The following is a 23,038-nucleotide window of genomic DNA, read 5'->3' as shown; positions in this document are numbered from 1 at the left end:
AGAGACAGACATAGAGAGAGACATAGAGAAAGAGAGAGAGAGAGTTAGAGAGACAGACATAGAGAGAGACAGACATAGAGAGAGACAGACATAGAGAGAGAGTTAGAGAGACAGACATAGAGAGAGACATAGAGAAAGAGAGAGAGAGAGTTAGAGAGACAGACATAGAGAGAGACAGACATAGAGAGAGAGTTAGAGAGACAGACATAGAGAGAGACATAGAGAAAGAGAGAGAGTTAGAGAGACAGACATAGAGAGAGACAGACATAGAGAGAGACAGACATAGAGAGAGAGTTAGAGAGACAGACATAGAGAGAGACATAGAGAAAGAGAGAGAGAGAGTTAGAGAGACAGACATAGAGAGAGACAGACATAGAGAGAGAGTTAGAGAGAGACATAGAGAAAGAGAGAGAGAGTTAGAGAGACAGACATAGAGAGAGACAGACATAGAGAGAGAGTTAGAGAGACAGACATAGAGAGAGACATAGAGAAAGAGAGAGAGAGTTAGAGAGACAGACATAGAGAGAGACAGACATAGAGAGAGAGTTAGACAGACAGACATAGAGAGAGACATAGAGAAAGAGAGAGAGAGTTAGAGAGACAGACATAGAGAGAGACAGACATAGAGAGAGAGTTAGAGAGACAGACATAGAGAGAGACATAGAGAAAGAGAGAGAGAGTTAGAGAGACAGACATAGAGAGAGACAGACATAAAGAGAGACAGACATGGAGAGAGAGTTAGAGAGACAGACATAGAGAGAGACATAGAGAAAGAGAGAGAGAGTTAGAGAGACAGACATAGAGAGAGACAGACATAGAGAGAGAGTTAGAAAAACAGACATAGAGAGAGACATAGAGAAAGAGAGAGAGAGTTAGAGAGACAGACATAGAGAGAGACAGACATAAAGAGAGACAGACATGGAGAGAGAGTTAGAGAGGCAGACATAGAGAGAGAGTTAGAAAAACAGACATAGAGAGAGACAGACATAGAGAGAGAGAGAGAGAGTTAGACAGACAGACAGAGAGTTAGAGAAATAGACATAGAGAGAGACAGACATGAAGAGAAAATTAGAGAGATAGACAAGGAAAGACAGACAGATTGCAGAGAGACAGCCATAGAGAGAGAGAGTTAGAGAGGCAGATATGGAAAGAGAGACAGACAGCGGGATGGATAGACAGACAGAACCTTAGGCAGATATACAGACAGTCACCTTCCATATGCACAACAGTCTCGTAGCTCAGAACTGTCTCTTCCCGACCTGTAAAAAATAAAAGCTGACGTCATAAACGTGAATTATGGATCCCGGGGCCGACCTGAAATAATCAAATTATTATAAAACCTTTTATTCCCTTCTTTAATCCGTTCATTCAAAAAACACCCTGACCCTGTATAATGTATAGATAAATCAGTGACCGGCCCCTGTATAATGTATAGATAAATCAGTGACCGGCCCCTGTATAATGTATAGATAAATCAGTGACCGGCCCCTGTATAATGTATAGATAAATCAGTGACCGGCCCCTGTATAATGTATAGATAAATCAGTGACCGGCCCCTGTATAATGTATAGATAAATCAGTGACCGGCCCCTGTATAATGTATAGATAAATCAGTGACCGGCCCCTGTATAATGTATAGATAAATCAGTGACCGGCCCCCTGTATAATGTATAGATAAATCAGTGACCGGCCCCTGTATAATGTATAGATAAATCAGTGACCGGCCCCTGTATAATGTATAGATAAATCAGTGACCGGCCCCTGTATAATGTATAGATAAATCAGCGAGCCGGCCCCTGTATAATGTATAGATAAATCAGTGACCGGCCCCTGTATAATGTATAGATAAATCAGTGACCGGCCCCTGTATAATGTATAGATAAATCAGTGACCGGCCCCTGTATAATGTATAGATAAATCAGTGACCGGCCCCCTGTATAATGTACAGATAAATCAGTGAGCCGGCCCCTATATAATGTATAGATAAATCAGTGACCGGCCCCCTGTATAATGTATAGATAAATCAGTGACCGGCCCCCTGTATAATGTATAGATAAATCAGTGACCGGCCCCCTGTATAATGTATAGATAAATCAGTGACCGGCCCCTGTATAATGTATAGATAAATCAGTGACAGCCCCCTGTATAATCTATAGATAAATCAGCGACCGGCCCCTGTATAATGTATAGATAAATCAGTGACTCCCCCCTGTATAATGTATAGATAAATCAGTGACCGGCCCCTGTATAATGTATAGATAAATCAGTGACCGGCCCCTGTATAATGTATAGATAAATCAGTGACCGGCCCCCTGTATAATGTACAGATAAATCAGTGAGCCGGCCCCTGTATAATGTATAGATAAATCAGTGACCGGCCCCTGTATAATGTATAGATAAATCAGTGACCGGCCCCCTGTATAATGTATAGATAAATCAGTGAGCCGGCCCCTGTATAATGTATAGATAAATCAGTGAGCCGGCCCCTGTATAATGTATAGATAAATCAGTGACCGGCCCCCTGTATAATGTATAGATAAATCAGTGACCGGCCCCCTGTATAATGTATAGATAAATCAGTGACCGGCCCCCTGTATAATGTATAGATAAATCAGTGACTCCCCCCTGTATAATGTATAGATAAATCAGTGACCGGCCCCTGTATAATGTATAGATAAATCAGTGACCGGCCCCCTGTATAATGTACAGATAAATCAGTGAGCCGGCCCCTGTATAATGTATAGATAAATCAGTGACCGGCCCCTGTATAATGTATAGATAAATCAGTGACCGGTCCCCTGTATAATGTATAGATAAATCAGTGACCTGCCCCTGTATAATGTATAGATAAATCAGTGACCGGCCCCTGTATAATGTATAGATAAATCAGTGACCGGCCCCTGTATAATGTATAGATAAATCAGTGACCAGCCCCCTGTATAATGTATAGATAAATCAGTGACTCCCCCCTGTATAATGTATAGATAAATCAGTGACCGGCCCCTGTATAATGTACAGATAAATCAGTGAGCCGGCCCCTGTATAATGTATAGATAAATCAGTGACCGGCCCCTCTATAATGTATAGATAAATCAGTGACCGGCCCCCTGTATAATGTATAGATAAATCAGTGAGCCGGCCCCCTGTATAATGTATAGATAAATTAGTGAGATTCCCTGTATAATGTATAGATAAATCAGTGACCGGCCCCCTGTATAATGTATAGATAAATCAGTGACCGGCCCCCTGTATAATGTATAGATAAATCAGTGAGCCGGCCCCCTGTATAATGTATAGATAAATTACTGAGATTCCCTGTATAATGTATAGATAAATCAGTGAGATTCCCTGTATAATGTATAGATAAATCAGTGAGATTCCCTGTATAATGTATAGATAAATCAGTGAGATGAGTTAATGCCGGGACAGGGCATGGAGTAGGCAGCCAGGACCACTCCTCCCATCTGGATGGCTTCTGATTGGTCACAATACCCCGAGTGCCCAGCTTTCTGGGGTACAACCTGCCTGGGGGGCCAATTAAAGACCCGAAAGCTCTCAGGTATCTCCCCGCCCAGTTCCCCTCCTACTACCAGACAATTCAAGGTGTTTTGGGCTTGTTACGCCCATGTACCTGACTAGCCCCACCCACAAATAACATAAGTCCTGCCTACATTTGTCATAAGTCTTGTCCCTCAAGAAGCTCCTCCCCCCCAAGGCAGAGGAATCCGGGGCCTGAAAGCTCCCGAGTATAATATGCCAATCAATCAGCCCAACTGCTCTATTTAAACACGGCGGCTGGGGGCCCGCAGCGCACCGACAGCATTTATATGGTGGGTAAAAACTGAATTTAATATGACCTCATGTTATAGTTAGTATAGGAATAGCAGAGAGGGCTGCGGGGCAGGATGGAGGGGCAGTGACAGAGCTGTGTGTGTGCGGGGTTAGTATAGGAATAGCAGAGAGGGCTGCGGGGCAGGATGGAGGGGCAGTGACAGAGCTGTGTGTGTGTGGGGTTAGTATAGGAATAGCAGAGAGGGCTGCGGGGCAGGATGGAGGGGCAGTGACAGAGCTGTGTGTGGGGGGTTAGTATAGGAATAGCAGAGAGGGCTGCGGGGCAGGATGGAGGGGCAGTGACAGAGCTGTGTGTGCGGGGGGGTTAGTATAGGAATAGCAGAGAGGGCTGCGGGGCAGGATGGAGGGGCAGTGACAGAGCTGTGTGTGTGGGGGGTTAGTATAGGAATAGCAGAGAGGGCTGCGGGGCAGGATGGAGGGGCAGTGACAGAGCTGTATGTGTGGGGGGGGTTAGTATAGGAATAGCAGAGAGGGCTGCGGGGCAGGATGGAGGGGCAGTGACAGAGCTGTGTGTGCGGGGTTAGTATAGGAATAGCAGAGAGGGCTGCGGGGCAGGATGGAGGGGCAGTGACAGAGCTGTGTGTGTGGGGGGTTAGTATAGGAATAGCAGAGAGGGCTGCGGGGCAGGATGGAGGGGCAGTGACAGAGCTGTGTGTGTGCGGGGGGTTAGTATAGGAATAGCAGAGAGGGCTGCGGGGCAGGATGGAGGGGCAGTGACAGAGCTGTGTGTGTGCGGGGTTAGTATAGGAATAGCAGAGAGGGCTGCGGGGCAGGATGGAGGGGCAGTGACAGAGCTGTGTGTGTGGGGGGTTAGTATAGGAATAGCAGAGAGGGCTGCGGGGCAGGATGGAGGGGCAGTGACAGAGCTGTATGTGTGGGGGGGTTAGTATAGGAATAGCAGAGAGGGCTGCGGGGCAGGATGGAGGGGCAGTGACAGAGCTGTGTGTGTGGGGGGTTAGTATAGGAATAGCAGAGAGGGCTGCGGGGCAGGATGGAGGGGCAGTGACAGAGCTGTGTGTGTGGGGGGGGTTAGTACAGGAATAGCAGAGAGGGCTGCGGGGCAGGATGGAGTGGCAGTGACAGAGCTGTGTGTGTGTGGGGTTAGTATAGGAATAGCAGAGAGGGCTGCGGGGCAGGATGGAGGGGCAGTGACAGAGCTGTGTGTGTGCGGGGGGTTAGTATAGGAATAGCAGAGAGGGCTGCGGGGCAGGATGGAGGGGCAGTGACAGAGCTGTGTGTGTGCGGGGTTAGTATAGGAATAGCAGAGAGGGCTGCGGGGCAGGATGGAGGGGCAGTGACAGAGCTGTGTGTGTGCGGGGTTAGTATAGGAATAGCAGAGAGGGCTGCGGGGCAGGATGGAGGGGCAGTGACAGAGCTGTGTGTGTGGGGGGTTAGTATAGGAATAGCAGAGAGGGCTGCGGGGCAGGATGGAGGGGCAGTGACAGAGCTGTGTGTGTGGGGGGTTAGTATAGGAATAGCAGAGAGGGCTTCGGGGCAGGATGGAGGGGCAGTGACAGAGCTGTGTGTGTGCGGGGGGTTAGTATAGGAATAGCAGAGAGGGCTGAGGGGCAGGATGGAGGGGCAGTAACAGAGCTGTGTGTGTGCGGGGTTAGTATAGGAATAGCAGAGAGGGCTGCGGGGCAGGATGGAGGGGCAGTGACAGAGCTGTGTGTGTGGGGGGTTAGTATAGGAATAGCAGAGAGGGCTGCGGGGCAGGATGGAGGGGCAGTGACAGAGCTGTGTGTGGGGGGGTTAGTATAGGAATAGCAGAGAGGGCTGCGGGGCAGGATGGAGGGGCAGTGACAGAGCTGTGTGTGTGGGGGGGTTAGTATAGGAATAGCAGAGAGGGCTGCGGGGCAGGATGGAGGGGCAGTGACAGAGCTGTGTGGGGGGGGGTTAGTATAGGAATAGCAGAGAGGGCTGCGGGGCAGGATGGAGGGGCAGTGACAGAGCTGTGTGTGGGGGGGGGTTAGTATAGGAATAGCAGAGAGGGCTGCGGGGCAGGATGGAGGGGAAGTGACAGAGCTGTGTGTGTGCGGGGGGTTAGTATAGGAATAGCAGAGAGGGCTGCGGGGCAGGATGGAGGGGCAGTGACAGAGCTGTGTGTGTGCGGGGGGTTAGTATAGGAATAGCAGAGAGGGCTGCGGGGCAGGATGGAGGGGCAGTGGCAAAGCTGTGTGTGTGCGGGGTTAGTATAGGAATAGCAGAGAGGGCTGCGGGGCAGGATGGAGGGGCAATGACAGAGCTGTGTGTGTGCGAGGGGTTAGTATAGGAATAGCAGAGAGGGCTGCGGGGCAGGATGGAGGGGCAGTGACAGAGCTGTGTGTGTGGGGTTAGTATAGGAATAGCAGAGAGGGCTGCGGGGCAGGATGGAGGGGCAGTGACAGAGCTGCGTGTGCAGGGCTGCGGGGCAGGATGGAGGGGCAGTGACAGAGCTGCGTGTGCACGGCTGCGGGGCAGGATGGAGGGGCAGTGACAGAGCTGCGTGTGCACGGCTGCGGGGCTGCAGGGCAGGATGGAGAGGCAGTGACAGAGCTGCGTGTGCAGGGCTGCGGGGCAGGATGGAGGGGCAGTGACAGAGCTGCGTGTGCTGGGTTGCGGGGTTGCGGGGCTGCGGGGCAGGATGGAGGGGCAGTGACAGAGCTGCGTGTGCGGGGTTGCGGGGCTGCGGGGCAGGATGGAGGGGCAGTGACAGAGCTGCGTGTGCGGGGTTGCGGGGTTGCGGGGCTGCGGGGCAGGATGGAGATGCAGGAATAGCAGAGGGAGCTGTTGAGCTGTGTATTGAAGCAGCAGGCGGGGGAGGGGTGTAGCGGCATATATATAATGAATATACATACTCTGAGACCCTGCTGTGCTGCCTCGATCCTACGCAGCAGAGGGAAGAGATAGAAAGTAAGTGAGAGGGAGACAGATGGACAGCGTTTTAGTGAGACAGACAGACAGACAGCGCTGGGGCGAGATCTGGGCTCCATCTCTCCATGATGTGAACCCCAAAATCAGATAACATGCATGCTACACCCAGAGAAGCCGTCCGGGCCGGCCCTTGGTGAGTGCCGTGTCACAGAGACCCCTGTTTACTGCGGCGGTCTCAGTGCGGAACCGGGGCGGCCGTGACAGGGGAGCCTCGCGCCGGACAGCAGCCTCATAATATTATTGTGATGTCACAATTACATCAGGGGTGCTAGGAACGCCCCCCCCCAATAGAAGCCCCCGACATGCATATTATCTCACCACTGGGACCCCAAAACCTAAAAAAACGGCCCCCGATAGCCCCAGACATGCATATTATGAGACCCCAAATCCTAGGAGCAGCCCCCCAGATATCCAGGGACACACTAACATGCTGAAATTCCCATAAACACCAAACTAATGAAGCCAAACACCCAGCGCCCTCCTCACCTTTACCTTCAAGCGGGACCACTCCCTCCTCTCTACCCTGCGGAGACAAAGCATAAAGAGCAGAGCCGTGAGCGGAGCTGGCGACACGCGCGGGGTTATTAACGATCGCCCACCCGCCTCGCTAATACCCCCGAGCCTCCGCTCGCACTCCTAAGTTACAAAAGCTGTGCGGAGGGTCGAGAAATAATTAAAATCATTTTTTACACTAAATTAAATCATTACTTTTATATTAAATAAAATCATTTTTTACACTAAATAAAATCATTTTTTGGACTAAATTAAATATTTTTCTTTATTTAAATAAAATCATTTTTTACACTAAATTAAATATTTTTTTTATATTAAATAAAATCATTTTTTAAACTAAATTAAATATATTTTTTTATATTAAATAAAACAATTTTTTACACTAAATTAAATATTTTTTATATTAAATAAAATAATTTTTTACACTAAATAAAATCATTTTTTACACTAAATTAAATATTTTTTTTATATTAAATAAAATCATTTTTTACACTAAATAAAATCATTTTTTGGAATAAATTAAATATTTTTCTTTATATTAAATAAAATAATTTTTTACACTAAATTAAATATTTTTTTATATTAAATAAAATCATTTTTTACACTAAATAAAATTATTTTTTGGACTAAATTAAATATTTTTTTTATATTAAATAAAATCATTTTTTAAACTAAATTAAATCATTATTTTTATATTAAATAAAATCATATTTTATACTAATTTATTATTATTACCCCGAGATGTTTTTTAACAGGAGGCCAAGAATCTAAAAGAAAAAGCTAAAAAAAATACTGTGGTTCCTTTAATAAAATGAAATAATAAAGAAAGATGGAAACGGCTGTTCGGGAACACGAAGGCGGTAAATATTTTGGGGCAAGATCTCACGCATTTGTTTAGGGACCCTAATTGTTCCTAAATGAACCGCGTCCTTCATCGTTTGTGTTTGAGACGGAGTCTCTCCAGCCACCATGCGCACTTTAACGCACGTGACAGCGGAGAGGTCCCATTACGCGGTGGCCCCAGCTATCTTCAGTGGCGGAGGTGGGTTTGGCCGGATCGCGGGGCCATGGGCGAGCGGGGCCAAGGGCGAGGCACCTCTTCGGGGAGGGTTACCTTCTCTTGCTGGGGATGAAGCCGATCTCCTCCCCCTCGGGCTGGACGCGCCGGGCCTGCCACCATTCTTCATCGGTGGCGTCAATGACGTGAAGGACGTCCCCAAACTTGAAGCTGAGGGCTTGGCTCAGGAAACCGCAGTCCCGCGTCTTGTCATAATCAAAAAGCGCTCTGCACGTGGAGACAAGAGATGGAGGCTGAACAAGCGGCCGCGTACACCACAGGGAGAGGAAACAGGGCTAAAGGAGCATACGCCGGGGGACGCTAGTATGGAAGAGGCAGAGAAAGGGGCAAAAATACCCATTGCCACACTCATTGCCTATGGACCTTCTTCTCCTAGTCTTATGGATCCTTTTCTGTTCTCCACTCGTCGCTCTCTCTTTTGTCAGCTCTTTGGTCCGGCCATCCCTTTGCCCGCACCCCTGGCGGTCTCTCGGCTTACCTGATGTAGAAGCCCCTCTTGCCGCCGTTGGTGTTCGGCAGGGATGCGCTCCCAGATCCCAGGCTGCTGTTCATCAGCTGTTCCCGTAGATCGTGGATCTTGGCTTCGAACCTGCTGTACTCTGGAGACATTACGGTGATCTCAGTTCACACTTTTTGGAAAACAACGCGCTGTGCGTCTCACACGAGACATGCAACGATTATGTGAGGCCATTTATGGGAGCTCTTGGGACTTTGTGTCGAGGTTTTTTAGTCTCTGGACGCAAGGGCGATGTTTAGCCCCTTCCAGGATCCATCTACTCTGGGCCACACGCCCTTAACGTCAAATCCACAAAGGAAGCAACGCTACGTACCTTCTGGCTTGTACTGTGCGATGATAGTAACCGTCTGCCCCGCGTTCTTCAGGGCCAGGGCCGCCTGCTCGTGTGTGGCGTTTCTCAGGTCCACCCCGTTGACCTGCGGACGTTGATGAGTTCGTTACCACCGCGTGTTGTTACAGGGGTGACGGCGAACGGCATGTCTCGTGTTACTCACAGACATGATCTGGTCTCCTTTCCTCAGGGCTCCGCTCAGATCTGCCGGGCCTCCCGCGAGGATGAACGAGATGAAGATTCCTTCTCCGTCCTCGCCGCCTACGATGTTAAACCCTAACCCGGTGGAGCCGCGGTGTATCACGACCCGGCGGGGCTCCCTGCAATGCGACAAAGCGACATAGCACTCCGATTACAATCCTATATAATAATAATAACAGGGACTACACAGACCTGGGCCATCCCAGAAAGGAAAAAGCCCACCGTCCCTCTCTCCTCAGCCCACCTCACACTCACCTGGGAACCTCCTCCTCTCCCATGAGTTCTTTGGGGATGGGGGAATATCGGTGGGGGGAGGTTGGTGTCATGACTGAGGCGTATTCAGGGCCCAAATAACTTGGGTGGCAGAGGTCACTGTCCATCTGCTGGGAGTAGGCTGGGGATAAATCAAAGGGGCAATTAGATTAATCGGTGCACCAAGAGAGAAACCCCAACGCACCCACGGGGAATCGCAAGAGAGGCAGAGAGATACACCGAACATAAGAGAGAGGGAGAACGAGAGAGAAAGGGGGAGGACTCGAGAATGGCACAGAAAAGGATCGAAATAGAAAATAGAGAGAGAATGAGAAAGGGAGAGAGATAGAAAGACAAAGGAAAGGGATACAGAGAGAGAATGAGAAAGGGAGAGAGCAAGAAAGACAAAGGAGAGAGATAAAGAGAGAGAATGAGAAAGGGAGGGAGATAGAAAGACAAAGGAGAGAGATAAAGAGAGAGAATGAGAAAGGGAGAGAGATAGAAAGACAAAGGAGAGAGATAAAGAGAGAGAATGAGAAAGGGTGAAAGATAGAAAGACAAAGGAGAGAGATAAAGAGATACAGAGAGGGACAGAATGTTTAAGAGAAAAAGGGAGAAAAATAGAGAGAAAGGAAAAGAAAGGGGGAGAAATAGAAAAAAGAGAGAGAATGAGAAAGGGAGAGAGATAGAAAGACAAAGGAGAGAGATAAAGAGATACAGAGAGAGAGAGAGAGAGAGAGAGAGAATATTTAAGAGGAAAAGGGAGAAAAATAGAGAGAAGGGAAAAGAAAGGGAGAGAAATATAGAGAATGAGAGGGAGGGAGATAAAAAGAGAAAAGGACAGAGATAAATAGATACAGAGAAAGAGACAACATGAGAGAGAAAAATAGAGAGAAACAGGGAGAATATTAGAGAAATAGAAATAGAGAGAAGCCATGAGAGAGAGAGAGGGAGAAAAAGAAAGGGAAGGGGAGAGAGTGTGAGAGAGAAAAGGAGAGAAACAGAGAGGGAGATAACGAGTAGGAGGAGAGAGAATGAATGAGAGATAGCGAGTTAGGCTGATAGTTACAGGTGGTAATATCTGGGGGCGCGTAGGAGTCGTTTAGATAAACGTTGGTCGGTTTGGCCACTTTCAGGTAAACAACATCAGATGTATTCTTCAAAGCCGCCACAGCGTCTTCATGCATCACGTCCTCCAAACTGACGTGATTCACCTGCCACGGACGACAAACCAATCAATAAATACAACATACACGGGTTACACGGAGGAGTCATGTGACTAACAGCAGCATTATATGGAGTAATACGGGGGGGATATAGAGAGGGCTATCCGGAGTAAGAGGATGGGTTACATGGTTGGGTGATAGGGTACTAGGAGGGGTTATAGGGAGGGTTATATGTGTAATAGGAGGGGATTTAGGGAGAGTTATATGTGTAAGAGGAGTGGATATAGGGAGGGTTATATGTGTAAGAGGAGGGGATATAGGGAGGGTTATATGTGTAATAGGAGGGGTTATAGGGAGGGTTATATGTGTAATAGGAGGGGATATAGGGAGCGTTATATGTGTAATAGGAGGGGATATAGGGAGGGTTATATGTGTAAGAGGAGGGGATATAGGGAGGGTTATATGTGTAATAGGAGGGGATATAGGGAGGGTTATATGTGTAAGAGGAGGGGATATAGGGAGGGTTATATGTGTAAGAGGAGGGGATATAGGGAGGGTTATATGTGTAATAGGAGGGGATATAGGGAGGGTTATATGTGTTATAGGAGGGGATATAGGGAGCGTTATATGGAGTAAGAGGAGGGGTTATAGGGAGGGTTATATGTGTAATAGGAGGGGATATAGGGAGGGTTATATGTGTAATAGGAGGGGATATAGGGAGCGTTATATGTGTAATAGGAGGGGTTATAGGGAGGGTTATATGTGTAATAGGAGGGGATATAGGGAGCGTTATATGTGTATTAGGAGAGGATATGGGGAGGGTTATATGTGTAATAGGAGGGGATATAGGGAGGGTTATATGTGTAAGAGGAGGGGATATAGGGAGGGTTATATGTGTAATAGGAGGGGATATAGGGAGTGTTATATGTGTAATAGGAGGGGATATAGGGAGGGTTATATGTGTTATAGGAGGGGATATAGGGAGCGTTATATGTGTAATAGGAGGGGTTATAGGGAGGGTTATATGTGTAATAGGAGGGGATATAGGGAGGGTTATATGTGTAATAGGAGGGGATATAGGGAGGGTTATATGTGTAATAGGAGGGGATATAGGGAGGGTTATATGTGTAATAGGAGGGGGTATAGGGAGGGTTATATGTGTAATAGGAGGGAATATAGAGAGGGTTATGTGGAGTAAGAGGAGGGGTTATATGAGCATTTAAAATTACCGCTAGAATCTTGTCTCCGATCTGAAGGCGCATGTCTTTGTGCGCGGCTCCCCCCTCTATGATCTTGGTAACGTAGATACTGTTATCTCCTGGAATATGCTGATTCCCTACACCCCCTGCAATGCTAAACCCCAGACCTTTGGGAAAGAAAAGAAAGACGGCGATGAGAAAGACAAGGAAAGGAGACAAACAGAAACGCTGTCACAGCTTTGTACCTGCTGTTTGGGGGCATTTAGTTGTAAAGTAAACCTATTTTACCCCAGGGAAGGTGATACATGAGGGAAAAGGTGGCTGTACTCGCATATCGATGCTTTTATTATTCTGATTTCCTCAACTTCCCCCACTAGCACAAAACCAACTTCCGCTAAGAATCACCCTAGAGGAAAGATAAGTCAATGGGGGGGGGTATCAACCTAGAGGAAAGATAAGTCAATGGGGGGTATCAACCTAGAGGAAGGATAAGTCAATGGGGGGTATCAACCTAGAGGAAGGATAAGTCAATGGGGGGGTATCAACCTAGAGGAAGGATAAGTCAATGGGGGGGTATCAACCTAGAGGAAAGATAAGTCAATGGGGGGTATCAACCTAGATGAAAGATAAGTCAATGGGGGGGTATCAACCTAGAGGAAAGATAAGTCAATGGGGGGTATCAACCTAGAGGAAAGATAAGTCAATGGGGGGTATCAACCTAGAGGAAAGATAAGTCAATGGGGAGGAATCAACCTAGAGGAAAGATAAGTCAATGGGGAGGAATCATCCTGCAGTTACTGAAAATCAGGACGTTATGATTGTTGCCCCCATGGTGTACACATAAGGGGGTCGCTTTCTATTGCTCACATGTAATTAGTGAGCATGTACAGGTGAGATCAGCATTGATAAATGTAAAGTAATGCATCAGGCAAACAGCCTGTGTCTGCCATCTTTGTTCCCAAACAGCTTCTCAGTGCCATCTTTGTCCATGCTTACACACATACACTTTTACACTCTAACGTACATACAATAATACATACTCCCTCCATTCCTCTCTCCCTTTTTCTCTTTCCCTCACACCCCCTTACCTCAACCGTAGTTTTCCCTGCAGCTGTGAGCAGCCTCGAGTTCAGCTACATGACCCCACTACATTCGAGGCTGGACCTGCACTTTGTGAACAATTGTGGACCGGCCCAGGGGTAGGCAGCCCCTGTGTGCTTTATGGCACCCCCCTGACGAGAGGCACCTGGGCTGTCCCATGGCTCAGCCTTTTGGCCGGTAATGCGGATAGATTGGTGGAGAATGAACCCCTGGGACCCATGTAGGGGCCCAAGATAGACCCCTGGTGACACCACTGTGATGTTCGAGATCCGGGTACAGCCATCCCCGGGGTATCTTCGCCCACAGACAGGCCTCATAACAGAGCTGAACCTATTGTGTTATCTGATCCCAATCTACTAGAAAACCCCCCTGGCTCCTTATCATACTGCATGTGAGAAACAATAGAATGGCTTAGTCTTAATCACCTAGCAGTTGTAATTGATTTAACCTGAAGGTAATCTGAGAGCAGCTGGAAGGTCTGAGGATGGAGAAACCCGAGGTCCTCTCACCTTTTGGTCCTTTAATGAGTTTGATCTCGATAATTTTCTCCGATGCTGGTTTCCTGCGCATGACATACAGGCGCACAATGGACCCCGCGTCCTTCAGAGCTTCAACGGCCGTACTGTGTGTGACTTCTCGCACGTCCACGTCATTCACAAACAGGATACTGTCATTCACCCTGCAAGAGAAGGCATGTGTGATTCATGGGAATCACATGTAGCCGTGTTGCCATCATGTATGGCAGGCAAAGAGGGTCATCACGTGGTAGATCTACTAATGAGTGTTTACTCGCGAGACAAAGAAAACATTTTGAAGAGGAGCAGAGATCACGGAACGGGAGATGCAACGTTCTGCAGGGAGAAATGGGCCGCACAGAACAGTAACCGGACCGGTCGGTACCTGAGACGTCCATCCTGGGCCGCCGCACCACCAGGAATGATCTTGGTGATGAAGATGCTGGGGTCATCACCCACGTGGGGGTTGTCTGTTCCGCCTGCAATACTGAACCCCAGACCTGAGTTACCCTAAAAAGAAAGGAAAGTCGTAAAAAAAGGGAGAGAAGGAGAGATAAAGAAAAAAGAAGAAGCAAGAAAATCATAGCCAGGACTGGGAATGATCCTGCCAAAGGAACCGTACAAACGGCAAACTGCGAGACCGGAGCCCCACAGCAACGGAGGGGGAGCCGGCATCACAAAAATCTCGGGCTAATAACAGGGCAGGGGAAGGACGAAAAAGAGGAGGAAAAATGGAAAGTGGAGGTATCTGGGGGGCTTTGGCTCATTGACTATTATTGACTATTATTGACTGTTACCGCCCCGACTCTCACCCTCTCTAATGTGATCTCCTCGTATTCCATTTCAGCTTCTGTACCGTTAACCTGAAAAAAAGAATCACGCTTTACAAACATGTACACACACCCCACAGGGGGAGGAGCACTGTTGGTTGAAATAATGGTCGAATTCTCCTCAGAAAGAGTTTCCTTTAATAGCAGGTTACACCTCTTTAAGCTGCATAATTAAGAATGGCCTAGACTTGACCCTTTGCACATATATATATAGAACAACATAGAGTAGACGTGTTGGCGGGAACTCGTCCATATATCATAGACTAGACATTCCCTGCTTTCTTATGTCTTTATCAGGAATAATATTTACGATAACATAAGCATTTTTCTAACAAGCACTCCACAGGGGGAGGGGCAGACTCACAGCTCCCTGTGTCACCCTGCAGAGGGAGGGGCAGACTCTACATATACCGGCATATATTTATACCTCAGTTGTGTCACTTACATAGGCCGGGGCCTCCAACGTATCTGTGTTCACAATCACAGGAGGGGAACTGGCCTAAAAAACAGAAAACATTTACATTTTATTACTAATGGTTATAATAATAAATCCTATTCCTATACTAACCCCCACACAGCTCTGTCACTGCCCCTCCATCCTGCCCCGCAGCCCTCTCTGCTATTCCTATACTAACCCCCCACACACAGCTCTGTCACTGCCCCTCCAGCCTGCCCCGCAGCCCTCTCTGCTATTCCTATACTAACCCCCCCACACATACAGCTCTGTCACTGCCCCTCCATCCTGCCCCGCAGCCCTCTCTGCTATTCCTATACTAACCCCCCGCACACACACAGCTCTGTCACTGCCCCTCCATCCTGCCCCGCAGCCCTCTCTGCTATTCCTATACTAACCCCCCACACACACAGCTCTGTCACTGCCCCTCCATCCTGCCCCGCAGCCCTCTCTGCTATTCCTATACTAACCCCCCCACACACACAGCTCTGTCACTGCCCCTCCATCCTGCCCCGCAGCCCTCTCTGCTATTCCTATACTAACCCCGCACACAGCTCTGTCACTGCCCCTCCATCCTGCCCCGCAGCCCCCTCTGCTATTCCTATACTAACCCCCCCACACACACAGCTCTGCCACTGCCCCTCCATCCTGCCCCGCAGCCCTCTCTGCTATTCCTATACTAAACCCCCGCACACACACAGCTCTGTCACTGCCCCTCCATCCTGCCCCGCAGCCCTCTCTGCTATTCCTATACTAACCCCCCACACACACAGCTCTGTCACTGCCCCTCCATCCTGCCCCGCAGCCCCCTCTGCTATTCCTATACTAACCCCGCACACACACAGCTCTGTCACTGCCCCTCCATCCTGCCCCGCAGCCCTCTCTGCTATTCCTATACTAACCCCGCACACACACAGCTTTGCCACTGCCCCTCCATCCTGCCCCGCAGCCCTCTCTGCTATTCCTATACTAACCCCCCGCACACACACAGCTCTGTCACTGCCCCTCCATCCTGCCCCGCAGCCCTCTCTGCTATTCCTATACTAACCCCCCGCACACACACAGCTCTGTCACTTCCCCTCCATCCTGCCCCGCAGCCCTCTCTGCTATTCCTATACTAACCCCCCCCACACACAGCTCTGTCACTGCCCCTCCATCCTGCCCCGCAGCCCTCTCTGCTATTCCTATACTAACCCCCCGCACACACACAGCTCTGCCACTGCCCCTCCATCCTGCCCCGCAGCCCTCTCTGCTATTCCTATACTAACCCCACACACACACAGCTCTGACACTGCCCCTCCATCCTGCCCCGCAGCCCTCTCTGCTATTCCTATACTAACCCCCCCACACACACAGCTCTGTCACTGCCCCTCCATCCTGCCCCGCAGCCCTCTCTGCTATTCCTATACTAACCCCCCACACACACAGCTCTGTCACTGCCCCTCCATCCTGCCCCGCAGCCCTCTCTGCTATTCCTATACTAACCCCCCACACACACAGCTCTGTCACTGCCCCTCCATCCTGCCCCGCAGCCCTCTCTGCTATTCCTATACTAACCCCCCACACACACAGCTCTGTCACTGCCCCTCCACCCTGCCCCGCAGCCCTCTCTGCTATTCCTATACTAACCCCCCCACACACAGCTCTGTCACTGCCCCTCCATCCTGCCCCGCAGCCCTCTCTGCTATTCCTATACTAACCCCCCACACACACAGCTCTGTCACTGCCCCTCCATCCTGCCCCGCAGCCCTCTCTGCTATTCCTATACTAACCCCCCACACACACACAGCTCTGTCACTGCCCCTCCATCCTGCCCCGCAGCCCTCTCTGCTATTCCTATACTAACCCCGCACACACACAGCTCTGTCACTGCCCCTCCATCCTGCCCCGCAGCCCTCTCTGCTATTCCTATACTAACCCCGCACACACACAGCTCTGTCACTGCCCCTCCATCCTGCCCCACAGCCCTCTCTGCTATTCCTATACTAACCCCCCACACACACAGCTCTGTCACTGCCCCTCCATCCTGCCCCGCAGCCCTCTCTGCTATTCCTATACTAACCCCCCACACACACAGCTCTGTCACTGCCCCTCCATCCTGCCCCGCAGCCCTCTCTGCTATTCCTGCCGTGACACTCCACACGCGGCACTCTTACACCCCGATGCTTCCTGCACAGATTCTGGATGTGGGGAAATAAATGGTTAAATCTAGCTTTATTTCTCGTAACAAATAACTTTAACCATTTCATTTGTCTCACATATCAGCGTTTGGGGTTACTGGGAATACAGAGATTGGAAAATCATCAGAATAAACAAGCGGCGGCAAAGGAGGAGGAATGAGGGAATGGCGTGTGAAGGAGTGACGTACATGCGCCGTCACTGAGCCCAGCCAGGCACTTTCATTCATACCCCATATAAATGCGTCATTTTACACCTCCTAACAAAATACACATTCATTTGAGGAGAATTTTGTGCTCAGTCACCCAAAGGGTATGACAGCGTCTCATGAAATATCGCGATATACCTCAATCTATCAAGATATATCCTAATGTATTCAGCATATAGCATTTCCCAACCCCATCACCAGCCTATCCAATACAACCCATTCTATCACGATATATCCCAACGTATCCTGCATACAGCATTATCCCCCCATCACCAGCTAATCCGATACAACCCATTCTATCGCGATATATCCCAACGTATCCAGCATACAGCATTACCACCCCATAGCCACCCAATCCTATGTAACCTATTCTATCACAATATATCCCAACAGACTCCAGATACAGCATTACCACCTCTATCACCAGCATATGTGATTTAACCCATTCTATCACGATATATCCCGACAGACTCCAGATACTGCATTCTATCACGATATATCCCAACAGACTCCAGATACAGCATTACCCCCCCCCCATAGCCACCCAATCCTACGTAACCCATTCTATCACAATATATCCCAACAGACTCCAGATACAGCATTACCACCTCTATCACCAGCATATGTGATATAACCCATTCTATCACGATATATCCCAACAGACTCCACATACAGCATTACCCCCCATAGCCACCCAATCCTATGTAACCCATTCTATCACGATATATCCCAACAGACTCCAGATACAGCATTACCACCTCTATTACCAGCATATGTGATATAACCCATTCTATCACGATATATCCCAACAGACTCCACATACAGCATTACCCCCCATAGCCACCCAATCCTATGTAACCCATTCTATCACGATATATCCCAACAGACTCCACATACAGCATTACCCCCCATAGCCACCCAATCCTATGTAACCCATTCTATCACGATATATCCCAACAGACTCCAGATACAGCATAACCCCCCCATAGCCACCCAATCCTACGTAACCCATTCTATCACAATATATCCCAACAGACTCCAGATACAGCATTACCACCTCTATCACCAGCATATGTGATATAACCCATTCTATCACGATATATCCCAACAGACTCCAGATGCAGCATTACGACCGCCTATCCGATACAATCCATTCTACCACGGTATATACCAACAGAATCCAGATATCACATTATCCCCCATCACCGGCAAATGCGATACATCCTATTTCATCACAATATATCCCAACGTATTTAGCAGACAGCATTACCCCCCCCCGTCACCAGACAATCTGACACATTACATCACAGCGTCATTAGAGCACAACACGTCCTATTATATCACAATCTCTCCGTACATTATAACATATTACATGTGCTATATAATGTCACAGCAGCACACTATATCCCGACACGGTGGACAGCCCCGGTATCAGCTGCGTGTCACATAATACGGTGCTGCGTCTGCCATGCAGCAGCAAGTGGCTGCATATCACAACATCACGCAATATGTCACAATTCATTGCAGTACACAATATGCCGGTGCAAGATCACCCACGGATCTCACACAAACAGACTGACCCTGCGCGATAAATGCTTTAACACAAACACCCGCGGCACACAACATCACACACAATCATACAAACCCAGCCCGTACATACACACACTGACACAAACCATATCCCACACTCACCAGCTCAGGACCTGCCGCTCACACTCACCCACCAGCTCAGGACCTGCTGCTCACACTCACCCACCAGCTCAGGACCTGCTGCTCACACTCACCCACCAGCTCAGGACCTGCTGCTCACACTCACACACACAAGCTCAGGACCTGCTGCTCACACTCACCCACCAGCTCAGGACCTGCCGCTCACACTCACCCACCAGCTCAGGATCTGTCGCTCCAATTCATGCACCAACTCAGGATCTGCTGCTCACACTCACCGGCTCATGATCTGATGCCCACACTCACTCTCATTCAAAAGCATAGAGTCTGATGCTCACTCCCATTTGCTGGTCACGATCTGCTGCTCACACTCACTCTCACTCACCGTCTGTCTCTGTTTCTTTGCTTTCCTGACGTTGCTGATAAACCGTCTCCCCATTTTTTTTGCATACCAAACAGAAACAAACATCTCTCCCCCCCTATCCACTGTGAGAGAGAGAGATGGAGCGAGAGAGGGGGTGGGAGGGAGAGGGTCTGATGGACAGAGACAGAGAAAGGATGGGAGGAGAGGGAGGAAGAAAGATGAAGGCGATGGTTTCCTCAGCCTAGGACGGATCCTGCGTTCCTCACTCTCGCCAAATGTAGAGCAAGAGGGGCGCGAGCAGCATCGTCAGATCCCAAGGGCTGCGAGGCAACCTGAGTCTGGGGCATCTATCTGGGAATCTACCCTGGGCTCTGTCAAATAGCGCAGAGGATGCTTACAGATGGGGAAGCCAGGGAGGGAAGGAGGGACTCCAGGATCAGGAGAGAAAGGAGGGAGGGGGAAGATGGAGGGAGTGGAGGAGAAACAAAAAGGAGAAGGGGGAGTAAATGGGAATGAGAGGTGAGAGCTGGCAGGACCCAGGGACCGGGGGGGGGGGGGAATGGGCAATGGAACAACAGGAGGAAGGAGAACAGGGATCTGGGGGAGAGAGAAGAAATGGGAGATGGAGAGACATGTTGGAAGGGTAGAAAATGAGTCTGATGAGAAATGGGGGGAATGGCGAGAAAATAGAAAGATGAGAAGAGAAATGGGGGAAGGATGTTCTACGTTCATTCATTTACAAAGATGAGATGAGACAAACCACAAACAACACTCCCCAAATCCCACCATCATCCCAGCCTTACGGCATCCATCCTTTGAGACCCACATACCCCATACAACTTTCGGGGTTCTACGGGTGCAGAGTGACCCCAGGACCTAGAACAGCCTGTATCAGCTCTACCTGCAACTCCTACGCCTACAATTCCACCGAGTGGACAGGAGGTGGCGCCCTCCACGACATGGCGGAAATCATTGTCTGAGCAATCGGCCCGATGCACATATAGCAGTACTGATATTGTTATATCCCTGTATATAAAGAATGGGTTATAATGGCAGGATAAGTTATACGGGTTGGAGAGTATATAATATACCGTATTTGCCCCAATATAGGCTGCACTTTTCTCCCACACTGTAAGTCTTCAAAGTGGGGTGCGGCCTATATTTGGGGTTTATTCTGGGGGGATGGAAAAGTGGCATTTCTGGGGGGCAGAGTGGCATTAATGGGGATCATAAAGCATATCTGGGGGCAGAGGGGCATATCTATACGAAAAGTGCATTATGAATTAAGGGGGGGACCTTAAAATGGCTGTTGGTTTTCCAAAGTTTTATAAAATATCTGCTGACTATGCTGCATAATAGATACCAAAATGTTAAAATACATGTATTCCTGTTTCTTAGATAAAATACAGTTTTACCATTCATGTGTATTAGTATATTATGAGGAATATACAGGATTTAACGGGTTATAAAGAGGGGATTAGTTATACGGCCGGAGAGTATATAATATATAATATGGGTAATGTACAGGGATATAACGGGTTATAAGGACGGAATTAGTTATACGGCCGGAGAGTATATAATATATAATATGAGGAATATACAGGGATATAACGGGTTATAAGGACGGGATTAGTTATACGGCCGGAGAGTATATAATATATTATATGAGGAATATACAGGGATATAACGGGTTATAAGGACGGGATTAGTTATACGGCCGGAGAGTATATAATAAATAATATGAGGAATATACAGGATATAACGGGTTATAAGGACGGGATTAGTTATACGGCCGGAGAGTATATAATATATAATATGAGGAATATACAGGGATATAACGGGTTATAAGGACGGGATTAGTTATACGGCCGGAGAGCATATAATATATAATATGAGGAATATACAGGGATATAACGGGTTATAAGGACGGGATTAGTTATACGGCCGGAGAGTATATAATATATAATATGAGGAATATACAGGATATAACGGGTTATAAGGACGGGATTAGTTATACGGCCGGAGAGCATATAATTTATATTATGAGGAATATACAGGATATAACGGGTTATAAGGACGGGATTAGTTATACGGCCGGAGAGTATATAATATATATTATGAAGAATATACAGGATATAACGGGTTATAAGGACGGGATTAGTTATACGGCCGGAGAGTATATAATATATAATATGAGGAATATACAGGATATAACGGGTTATAAGGACGGGATTAGTTATACGGCCGGAGAGTATATAATATATATTATGAGGAATATACAGGGATATAACGGGTTATAAGGACGGGATTAGTTATACGGCCGGAGAGTATATAATATATATTATGAGGAATATACAGGATATAACGGGTTATAAGGACGGGATTAGTTATACGGCCGGAAAGTATATAATATATAATATGAGGAATATACAGGGATATAACGGGTTATAAAGACGTGATTAGTTATACGGCCGGAGAGTATATAATATATAATATGAGGAATATACAGGGATATAACGGGTTATAAGGACGGGATTAGTTATACGGCCGGAGAGTATATAATATATAATATGAGGAATATACAGGGATATAACGGGTTATAAGGACGGGATTAGTTATACGGCCGGAGCGTATATATAATATATATTATGAGGAATATACAGGATATAACGGGTTATAAAGACGTGATTAGTTATACGGCCGGAGAGTATATAATATATAATATGAGGAATATACAGGGATATAACGGGTTATAAGGACGGGATTAGTTATACGGCCAGAGAGTATATAATATATAATATGAGGAATATACAGGATATAACGAGTTATAAGGACGGGGTTAGTTATACGGCCGGAGAGTATATAATATATAATATGAGGAATATACAGGATATAACAGGTTATAAGGACGGGATTAGTTATACGGCCGGAGAGTATATAATATATAATATGAGGAATATACAGGATATAACAGGTTATAAGGACGGGGTTAGTTATACGGCCGGAGAGTATATAATATATAATATGAGGAATATACAGGATATAACAGGTTATAAGGACGGGATTAGTTATACGGCCGGAGAGTATATAATATATAATATGAGGAATATACAGGATATAACAGGTTATAAGGACGGGGTTAGTTATACGGCCGGAGAGTATATAATATATAATATGAGGAATATACAGGGATATAACGGGTTATAAGGACGGGATTAGTTATACGGCCGGAGAGTATATAATATGAGGAATATACAGGGATATAACGGGTTATAAGGACGGGATTAGTTATACGGTCGGAGAGTATATAATATATAATATGAGGAATATACAGGGATATAACAGGTTATAAGGACGGGATTAGTTATACGGCCGGAGAGTATATAATATATAATATGAGGAATATACAGGATATAACGGGTTATAAGGACGGGATTAGTTATACGGCCGGAGAGTATATAATATATATTATGAGGAATATACAGGATATAACGGGTTATAAGGACGGGATTAGTTTTACGGCCGGAGAGTATATAATATATAATATGAGGAATATACAGGATATAACAGGTTATAAGGATCGGATTAGTTATACGGGCTGCAGAGTATATAATATATATAATATGAGGAATATACAGGGATATAACAGGTTATAAGGACGGGATTAGTTATACGGCCGGAGTGTATATAATATATAA

At 47.4% G+C, this 23,038-nt stretch overlaps 1 protein-coding gene across 1 annotated transcript in view; it reads right to left on the bottom strand.

Annotated features, from left to right (window-relative positions):
- Positions 1–23,038, bottom strand: part of DLG4 (discs large MAGUK scaffold protein 4) — a 62,178-nt gene that overhangs the window by 4,504 nt on the left and 34,636 nt on the right. The window contains exons 3-16 of the mRNA XM_053463655.1: positions 14,914–14,967; positions 14,451–14,501; positions 14,024–14,148; positions 13,633–13,802; positions 12,053–12,189; positions 10,727–10,871; positions 9,661–9,799; positions 9,368–9,524; positions 9,187–9,289; positions 8,835–8,955; positions 8,393–8,563; positions 7,252–7,288; positions 6,690–6,717; positions 1,212–1,259 (exon numbers count right to left, since the gene is read on the bottom strand). Coding sequence (XP_053319630.1) covers positions 1,212–1,259; positions 6,690–6,717; positions 7,252–7,288; positions 8,393–8,563; positions 8,835–8,955; positions 9,187–9,289; positions 9,368–9,524; positions 9,661–9,799; positions 10,727–10,871; positions 12,053–12,189; positions 13,633–13,802; positions 14,024–14,148; positions 14,451–14,501; positions 14,914–14,967 — 1,486 coding nt within the window. The remainder of the gene's footprint in view (positions 1–1,211; positions 1,260–6,689; positions 6,718–7,251; positions 7,289–8,392; positions 8,564–8,834; positions 8,956–9,186; positions 9,290–9,367; positions 9,525–9,660; positions 9,800–10,726; positions 10,872–12,052; positions 12,190–13,632; positions 13,803–14,023; positions 14,149–14,450; positions 14,502–14,913; positions 14,968–23,038) is intronic.

Source organism: Spea bombifrons, chromosome 4, assembly GCF_027358695.1.
Source record: "Spea bombifrons isolate aSpeBom1 chromosome 4, aSpeBom1.2.pri, whole genome shotgun sequence".
Lineage (NCBI taxonomy): Eukaryota > Metazoa > Chordata > Amphibia > Anura > Pelobatidae > Spea > Spea bombifrons.
Note: the sequence above shows the minus strand (reverse complement) of the source record. Positions and strands in the feature narration are given on the sequence as shown.